This window comes from Ranitomeya imitator, chromosome 7, assembly GCF_032444005.1.
Source record: "Ranitomeya imitator isolate aRanImi1 chromosome 7, aRanImi1.pri, whole genome shotgun sequence".
In the NCBI taxonomy this organism is placed as follows: Eukaryota; Metazoa; Chordata; class Amphibia; order Anura; family Dendrobatidae; genus Ranitomeya; species Ranitomeya imitator.
In genome coordinates this window covers 57,272,200-57,281,946 of record NC_091288.1, presented here as the reverse complement: position 1 = coordinate 57,281,946, position 9,747 = coordinate 57,272,200, and the positions used below count along the sequence as shown (strand labels likewise).

Sequence of the window (9,747 nt, the reverse complement as noted above, 5' to 3'; positions counted from 1 at the left end):
AACGATTTTGTTAACGATATCGTTGCTACATCACAAAAAGTAACGATGTCGTTAACGATATCGTTATGTGTGACAGTACCTTTACAGGTGCCCCAGAAAAGAAGAATGTTTTCACATTGCCAGTGACACATGAAAAGGTTAATTAAGTCTAATTAGGTAAGCAGATTAGGATCTCCATGGCCATTGTGTGCCAGGCATGATGATTGCTTCCACCCAGCCTTATCACAGCTCTATAAGTAGCCCGGCTCTTTCTCATTAATACCCACACATTCTATTTCTTCCAAAGTTCCTGTACTAGGTAAGTACTTATTAAAGTAAAACAAACTATAAGCAGTTACCAGAATCTAAAATATATCTTTTATGTCTTCAGAATGCATTCCCTCAAGTTTCAGCTATCTTAGGTGATACTTTAAGGAAGATTTATGTAAATAACTTATCTAGCAACACCTTGATTTCAGATTGTATAGTATTGTTAGAAATTTTATTACTATATAGTGTGGTTTAATGCAAATCCAAATCTCAGCTTTTCTGTTATTAAATGGGAATAGGTAAGCAGGTTTTTTTGAATTTAATACGAGAGCAGCATGATGTAGAGACAGAGACACTGATTCCAGAGATGCATCACTTACTGGGCTGCTTGCTGTCAACATTTTTATACAATCAATGTTTTCTCTGTTGCAGATCTAGCAGTTCTCTGAACTCTGAGCTCTCTATAACCCTACCCACACCTTTGATTGGCAGGTTTCTGCGTACACTGTATGTTGGCCGAGAGCTGCCAGTTAGTGGTGTGGGTGGGGTTTTACTGAGCAGTTGGACTAGGAGGCAGGAGACACCTAGTCCTGTAGTGATAATCTCCTGATGATAAAACACTTTTTATTGAAGTTGTTGTTCCAGTTTTACAAGAAGCAGTTCTGGAAATAGATTCTGCCCCAGTTTCTTTAACTCCTTCCCGTTAAAGCCAATTTTCGTTTTTGCGCTTTTATTTTTTTCTAAGAGACGTAACTATTTTCTGTTTCTGTTAATACAGCCATATGAAGGTATGTGTTTCGTAGGACAAGTTGTGGATTTAAATGCCACCATTCAATTTACCATATACAGTAATGTACTGATAAACAGAAAATTATTCCAAATAAGGGGAAATTATACAAAATTGCAGTTATGTCAATTTTTTTTTTAATTTTTGCAGCGTTTATTATGTGGTAGCTATGACATGGTAATATGATTCTTCAGGTCAGACTACAGCAATATCACATTTCTATATGTTAATTAATGGTTAAAAAATGAAAAATTGGCTTATGTCGACATTTTCTGAAATGTAACTTTTTAATTTTCTTCATTTATGGAGTTGAAGGGCTTGCTTTTTGTGTTGTAAGCTTTTGACTGGCATCATTTTGGTGTATATCCAATATTAGGATCACTTTTTATTCCATTTTATTTGGTGATGTGCAATGACCAAAAAACAACAATTTATGGCATTTGCTGTATAGGTTAAATTTATTTTAATAAATCAGATTTTTTTTTTGATGCTGTCATATCGTGCATGTTTATTTAGGTCTTCTCATCTTTATTTTTATATTGAGATGATTCAAACTTTTCTACTTATATTTGTTTTTATATTTATTAAAAACTTTGTTTTATTGATTTTCCCTTTTTTCTCTTAGGCCCCCTAGAGAAGGGGTCCCCAACTCCAGTCCTCAAGGCCCACCAACAGGTCATGTTTTCAGGATTTCCTTTGGATTGCACAGGTGATGCAATTATTACCTGGGCAAGACTAAGGAAATCCTGAAAACATGACATGCTGGTGGGCCTTGAGGACTGGAGTTGGGGACCCCTGCCCTAGAGAACTTGAATTTTATACTTGTACTATGTACTGCAATGCTACATATATGTAATTAATTAAATTATCTCATATGAATCCGCAGGCTGGGCTTCATAAGATTACAAAGATGGTGGTAATGGTGGCCTTCAGTATTCCAGTGCTGCCGTAGTAATTCATTGGCACCCCAAAATCTCGCCACACACGGAGCAAAATTATTTAAATGCCGCTGTCAGAGATTGACAGCAGCATTTCTATGGTTAAACAGCCAAGATCAGAGTTAGCTCCAGTTGCTGTTGTTGAGGCCGGTGCTGGCTGTACAACGCAGTTGACAACCACTATGTATTGGACAGGCTCAGCTCCTGATCCTGCTCCATACACCTGCACCCAACGCACGGCACACATATACATCCTACATTGGGAAGACGTTAGAGGAGTTGTTGAGAACTTAAATATCGATGACCTTTTATCAGAATAGCTCATCAATATAAGATTTGTGAGGGCATTTACGCATATCAGCTGTTTGTAGCTTCCTCAGGAAACCAAATGTAATCAGTGTACAGAGCCAGACCGGCACAGCTCCATACTATGTGTAGTGGCCGGGTACTCAGCTCAGATCTCATTCACTTTACATCTGGCCCCCACAGGAGCTGATCGGCGGGAGTACTGGGTGTCACACAACCCCCAACACATTAATGGCCTCAGGAACAAATGCAGAAATAAGTCGGACTCTATGCAAGAGCAATATATGGGCCCTTTGCAGTCCAATAACTCATCATAATGCACAATCCCACCTGCTTTGAAGGTTGTAGTGCACCCCCTTACCTCTTGGACCCCTGCGTGACTGCACAGGTTGCACCAATAGTATGTCTGACCATGGATGACCTATCCTAAGGATAACTCGTCACAGTCTAAGTACTGGACAACCTTTTACAGAAAACCACTATTTTAGCTGCAGCTTACAGGCTAAGGTTATGGCGCGACTTGGACTTACACCATTACTCACAAATTGTTAACAAACTCTTACCCAAGTTTTCACAGATAAACATAACACGATTGTATATACAATAGGTCTAAGCCTTTAAAATGCATTATGTGCATTCAGGAGTCATTGATTACATTTCATGATAATATACGGTATAAATAGCAATGACTCATCCATGTAGGTGTGGAATTTCTGGTAAAGTTATCTAATATTATGCATACTTATCTGTCCTGTTAACCGTGTGTTTCTGATGGGCCCTTCAAAAATCTAGTTAACAACACACAAAATTATGTAGAATAATTGCAGACCTGTGCATTGTTTTCATTACATGCGACTTCAGGCCCCCACACACATTAGCCTAATTCTGCCGAACCTAACGTCACAGTTGACTGACAGTCTAATGTGTATGGGGTCTCCAGACTCTCCTCCGACAGATTATGTTGGGGATGAAGGATCCAACCTGTTAAATTTGAACAGTTGATCCTTCTGCTCAGCACGCGGCCTGTGTATGGGGGATTTGGTATAGCTATCGGGACAACTGATATTCGTCTGACAACAATCGAATCTGTATGGCCAGCTTTACTCTTATAACAAAAGGATATCCAAATAAATTAATAAAGTGTTTTTTTTTTGTTACAGGTGCTTTGCCATGTCTTATTTCGGTAGGTGACAAACTATCAGATCTTTTGACCTCTCACATATTCTCTTATCCAATAAAACCTTAGAAACTCCATCATTTTATGTTATTTGTTTCATTTGTTCTTCAATTTATATAATAAACTATTAAATGCAGAATATTTTGTTATACCACTTGCCTGATATTCATTTAGAGAAAACGTAGCAACAATCAAATAACTAAAACATGTCTACTATTGTGGATTATAAACAGTTACATAAATTGCACTAAAAAAATTGGTCCTCATTCAGTGACAGCTCATTTTTGCTTGTCTCTTGTACTCCTGCTGCATCAGATCATCTCTTACAATTGTCCAACAGTAATCTGCAAGCATTGATGGATTCCATTTTCCTTGATATCTTTTCTCCATAGCCGCAATATTGTGGTGAAATCTCTCATCGCTCACTGCTCCCCAGTTTGGTGGAAAAAAGTTTAGATGCGAATGTTAGAAATTAATCTTTAAGGACATGTTACAGCCAAGATCCTTATATATTTTGAAGATATTTTCCATCAACTGTAACAATATTTATTTCAGATGGAAGCAAAATTCATTACTGCGTCCTTTTCTAACTACAGAATGTGCTCAAAATAAACCTTACAGTAAACCTGCACATTTGCATATGGATATAGTAAAAGTGTTATTTATAGTTGAATAAATGTATGTTTTCTTTTTAAGGTTATCCTAATAACAACCAGCCAAATCATGGTTAGTATAAAGAGTGTTATTACATCATCTGACAGCTTTTCTAATCTTAGATTTGCCTTTTTAATATAAATCATATTGCAAACTCTTACAATCACTCCACGAACAGCGCCATACTATAGATTAAGAAGAAGCCTAATAAGAGCAAATATAAACTAGTTCTGTTTTATGCCTGCAATAGCAGACTTTATAAACTATGTTTCTGAATGGAAGCATATGAATCTTAAATGGTTAACCCATTCATATACATTTAGGCCATGTCATAAATGTATAAGGCTGGGGCTACGTGGTGACTTTGGCTGCAACAACTGTCGCACAACTACATTTTGCAAGATGTCGCTGCATAACATAATACAATACAAATGAGTGGGGTCACAATGCGACAAGCAAGTTGTAAAATATCTGACATGGATGTCTTGTGACTTGCTTGTCACAGTGCCCTCGAGGTTGCATTGTTGCACCAGTCACTACTTGTATTGCGCTGCGAAGTAGCAAAGACACCTAGCGTACTTTGATCACATGACAAATGTCAAAACCAAAGTCACTGTGTAGTCCAATCCTTATGTTTATATTGATCCCATTCCTGGAAGCTACATTTCTTTAGAGAAAGGAGCCCTGTCACACAGCGTGGTCAGGGCACAGCTATATACTGTGTATGTGTATAGACCGTGTTTGTTTTTCCTAACTCTGTACCGGTTCATGCAGTACCTTAGGCTATGTGCACACGTTGCGGAATCGTGTGCGGATTTTTCCGCATCGGTGTTGCAAAATCCACAGGTAAAACGCTCTTTACATAGAGAGTTTAGTGAGTGAATTTCCAGGTGGGTTTCGCAGCGGACCCACCTGAAAAAAAATTGTGGCACGTACACTTAGACAGTATATGATCAGTTCCCCAGATGTAAATGGAGACAGAAGGGACCAAAGTGACAGGGCTGGAACAACAGAGGGAATGAATGGATGAATATTAGTAATTTTGGAAGCATTTCTGGCCTGGTATTAGGCCTGATAACTCTTGCTATGAGTAATCCAATGAGGCCTAGTAATCATTAGTTTTTCACTTTTTTGTCAACTTCCGCCCAGATATTATCTGTTAAAACAATACTGTGGGTGTTACCAAAGGATAAATTGAAAGAAGGCAAAAAGTATCTCTCACGGATGAGGCTATAGGGTAATCGAGTTAAAAAATAAATCCAGTTTGTCAGACACATGTTCTACAATACTGAAATTATGATTTGATTGCTCGTTAAAAAACAAATACACACAAAACATTTTTTTTCTCAGCATGTGTTATTTGCAGGTTCTATCATCATATGGAGCAACTACGAGTATTACAAACCACAATGCAAATCAAACCTACAGTGATGACAAACTATCCATCCCTACCTAGCTATGTTGTATAACATGGTGTCCAACCTATAGGCTCTGGTTCATCAGTAACCCAGTCTTGACAAAGTGTGTGCTGGAGTAACATGTGCTAAAGTGGTAAAAAGTCATGCATCTTACAGCTGCTGTGCACCACAACTGCTTTTTTGTGTGTAAATTATGATACATTTTTCTGGCTTGCATGGCCATCTTGGCTCACACTTCCATAAAGTTTGAGGAGCTGGTCAGGACTGGCATAAAGATGTCAAACGTCATAACTATTTTCTGTAAATTCAAGTCCTGGAAGCATTTTATGACATTTCAAGCAGTTTTATGCCAGAAAACTGGAACAAAACCTCTTGATGAACAGAGGTCTTAGACAGGTTTCACACTCGCATTCGGCAGAGCTGCGGATGGCAGCCCGCTTCCTCCGTGAAGCCCCATCCACTGCCGCGCCTCTTCCTTCAGCTCCGCCTACATCTGCATGAGTCCTGCGTACCCTGTATTTAACACAATGGGTATGCAGGCCATGTGGATGTGTGCGGATGCCTCCGCATGCCTCGTCTTGACGCTGCGCTGACCTGCGTCAAACGCAATATGTAGGATTTTGTTGCGGTCGGTGCAGCTTCAAAACGCCACATGCGGAGGCATCCGCATACATCCGCATGGCCCGCATACCCAATGTTAAAGATAGGGAACGCAGAACGCATGCAGACATAGGCGGAGCTAATGGAAGAGGCGTGTCAGTGGGCGGTGCTTCTCGGGGGAAGCAGGCTGCCGTCCGCAGCTCTGCCAAATGCTAGTGTGAAGCTAGCCTTATTGTAATAAGTGATGCATATTATAGTTGTGATTCTAGTAATAATCTATTGTTTATGAACAAACTGTAATATTCATCTTACAGGGAACTACCCCGTGAATCACCCCCAACCCAACTATAATCCTGGACATTACAAACCACCACCTCCCCATCCTGGACATTACAAACCACCTCCTCCCCATCATGGACATTACCAACCACCTCCTCCCCATCATGGACCCAACTGGAACAATGTTCATCATCCTCCTAATTATAATGGACCTCCCAGGCCCAACTGGTCTAATGGACACCATGGATACTAGCCTGCAAGGCTTTGCCACAGCCAGGGTGGGTTTAAATGCATTATATCACAGCAAAGCCAATGGTATATATCTGCTGTAAGGTGTAATCTTTACTATAATTCCTTATACATTGCTGTTGCACATCTACACCTTAACTGCTTAACGGCCTAATCCCACTTTATGCGCGGCAGATACCAGCTGTTACATAGCTGGCATCTGTCTGTAACAGCAGCGACTAGAGTAAACTCTGATCATTGCTGTTAACCATTTAGATGCCACTGTCAATCACTGACAGCAGTATTTAAATAGCATGATTGCGAGGATACTCACATTGGCCCCAACATAATGCAACTATGGAGAGCCAATGACTTAACCTGGCCTGCTGAAGGCTCTCGTCACTGACATCTTAGTTCTCTTATGATGATTAGAAGGAGACTGGCTGAAGTTTGGCGGGGAAAAATGATTTGTATTGAATTTATGTACAGTTTTAGAGTCTGATATCTGTTCAGATCACAGAGCATTATCAGCAAATCTAAAAAGAGAAATAAAAAATTTTTGTTCACCTGGCCCTCACCTTTTTCACCGTACAATGCACCCAGTCAACTTCTTTGGTCCGTTCACCTTTGCAGTTAATAAAGATGGCCCATTTATTACTTTTTAAAAATGGATATTTATTACTAGGACAAATCCTTCCTAATTACTATATTCTCTCTTATAGGCCGTGTCACACTTGCTTGTGCACTGCGAGAAACCTGCGCGAGTCACTCACATCAATACCCGGCAATCGGGCCCGGAGCGCACAGCTGCCTAGAAATACATACAGCTGAACGCTCCGGACGCTCCGGTCCCGAGTGCCGGGTATTGATGTGATAGACTCGCGCGAGTTTCTCGCATTGCACACGCAAGTATGAGCCCGGCCATAAAATAAAAATACGTTATACTCACCTCTGTCACTGGCACCATTCCAGCATTTTCGACGCAGAGTCTCCTGATGCTCCCATGATATAGTTTTGTCTTGCCATATGAGTGAGCCCTGCAGCCAATCAGCAGCCACAACTGAGCTGCTGTTCATCCACTTCCTGCTGCAACATTAGTGACCACTGATTGTTATGCCCCGTGAGCTCTGCAGCTAATCAGTGGAAGCTAATATTGTGCTCTACCACTGGAATGGTGTCGGTATATGAGGTGAGTGTAGGGTATTTTTATCTAAGAGATAAGGTTTCTCCTTTTGGAGAGTGACATGCCACTTCTGGCATGCCAGTGTGAGGAGACTTAAAGGCCTTGCATTGCATGCTCTACTGGGAAATTAAATATGCAAATTGTCTCTTCAGAGAGAAAGAGGCCTTGAACTCTAGGGCCACCTTTAGGAAGTAGTAATCCTACAAGCCATTATTGACTAAGTTGATAATGATTTGGATTTGTAGGATTGCTACTTTCAATAGGTGGTACTAGAGTTCAAGGCCTCTTCCTCTCTGAAGAGACAATTTTCATTGGGTATTTTTATGTTACAAATGGGAATATAAAATTTTAGAAGGGGTTGTCCTAGCAGTAGGCAATCCATTTACCTTGTTCCCAGCCCTTTATAATCTACAAAATGGTGCCTGACTGGACAATCCAATAAATATCAATGTTGCTAAGGCCTAATTTATGAGTTTACAAGTAATACGGTATGCTTAGAAGAGTCTCAATGTAAGTCAAAGCAGCTTTTGATATAACCATTTTTTATTTTATATTTTGAGCTCATGTTTTTTTCACAATTCTATCTTCTATAAAATACATTTCTGGGATGCACAGCAGGCGTTACTCGCTATTGATTTGGACTCGTTTCCCTATGAGTTCCATACAGTGATTGTACATATTATTGTAGCAACAAGAATCAAAATTGCTAGTTACTGGAAAAACTCCAGGTGCCCCTCACTGTCCGAGGTCGTATCACTGATCAACGAAAATTGCCTATCAGAAAAAATAATCGCTACATCTAATAATAATATAGCTCAATTTTATAAAAAATGGAACAATTGGTTATCTTTCCGTTTAAATACCGTTCTTAAATAACTTTGCAGATTCGCATATAGAGAATGTGATTGGATAGTTATTGTAATGTTACCATTTCCCCTATCCTCTTCCCTTCCCTAATCGCCATAACGTTGTGTTAATTGTTAAGAAATTAATGTCAATAAGATGTAATGCTCGACACAATTTGTAAATACATAAAAATTTATGTTTAAAAAAAAAAAAAATTTCTGGGATTACTCAACAAGTAGTTCATATTTTATATCAACTCATTTCCATTTTTCTCTGTTTTAGATCATGCGACTCGACAAATCTTCATAGTTGGAAGAAAAATGATTTCATTTCCTGTACAAATTTCCTTTCTATAACTATGTTAATGCATTTGCTTACTATTCCGGTTTCACTTGCGATAAACTACTTTGCTTATCCGGAAGCTTAAAGTGTCTCACATACTGTAATTTATGGCAATAAAGCTTGTCAGACTGCACGTGCTCAAAGCCTTTATATCATATAATGAGTTCTCGTTAGTTACAATTTGGTTTTATTCTTTCTGTATTTCATTCAAACAATGAGAAACTTTCCTGTCCATAATTAATCATACAACTATGGAGAGACAATCTGTACTTGGGGTATATTCACACATAGTGTACAATGCAGTCTTTTTTTGTTACTTTTTATATGCTTTTGTAGGCTAGGTTCCTACCCTGAGCTATTGGTAAGTTTTTGATTTTGCAGATTTTCTGCACCATTTCTGCACCTATTACCGTATATACTCGAGTATAAGCTGACCCGAGTATAAGCTGAGACCCCTAACTTTGCCACAAAAAACTGGGAAAACTTAATGACTCGAGAATAAGCCTAGAGTGGAAAATGCAGCAGCTACTGGTAAATTTCCAAAATAAAAATAGATACCAATAAACGTAAAATTAATTGAGACATCAGTAGGTTAAGTGTTTTTGAATATCCATATTGAATCAGGAGCCCCATATAATGCTCCATAAAGTTTATGATGTGCCCCATAAGATGCTCCATATTAAAATATGCCCCATATAATGCTGCACAAATGTTGATTATGACCCCACCGACGGCCGCCA

The 9,747-nt window shown here is 39.2% G+C and overlaps 1 protein-coding gene across 1 annotated transcript; it reads left to right on the top strand.

Moving 5' to 3' along the window:
- Positions 1 to 264: 264 nt before the first annotated feature.
- Positions 265 to 9,140, top strand: LOC138644659 (uncharacterized). Its single transcript, XM_069733261.1, has 5 exons — positions 265 to 298; positions 3,441 to 3,463; positions 4,154 to 4,183; positions 6,444 to 6,686; positions 8,948 to 9,140. The coding sequence occupies exons 2-4, from the start codon at positions 3,451 to 3,453 to the stop codon at positions 6,659 to 6,661; spliced, it is 261 nt and encodes an 86-aa protein (XP_069589362.1). The 5' UTR covers positions 265 to 298; positions 3,441 to 3,450; the 3' UTR covers positions 6,662 to 6,686; positions 8,948 to 9,140.
- Positions 9,141 to 9,747: the final 607 nt, after the last annotated feature.

What these genes read in the sequence shown, in the direction of transcription:
- LOC138644659 (XM_069733261.1), top strand. An exon ending in TAACAACCAGCCAAATCATG is followed by an intron (nt 4,184 to 6,443) that starts GTTAGTATAAAG and finishes TTCATCTTACAG; the next exon opens with GGAACTACCCCGTGAATCAC.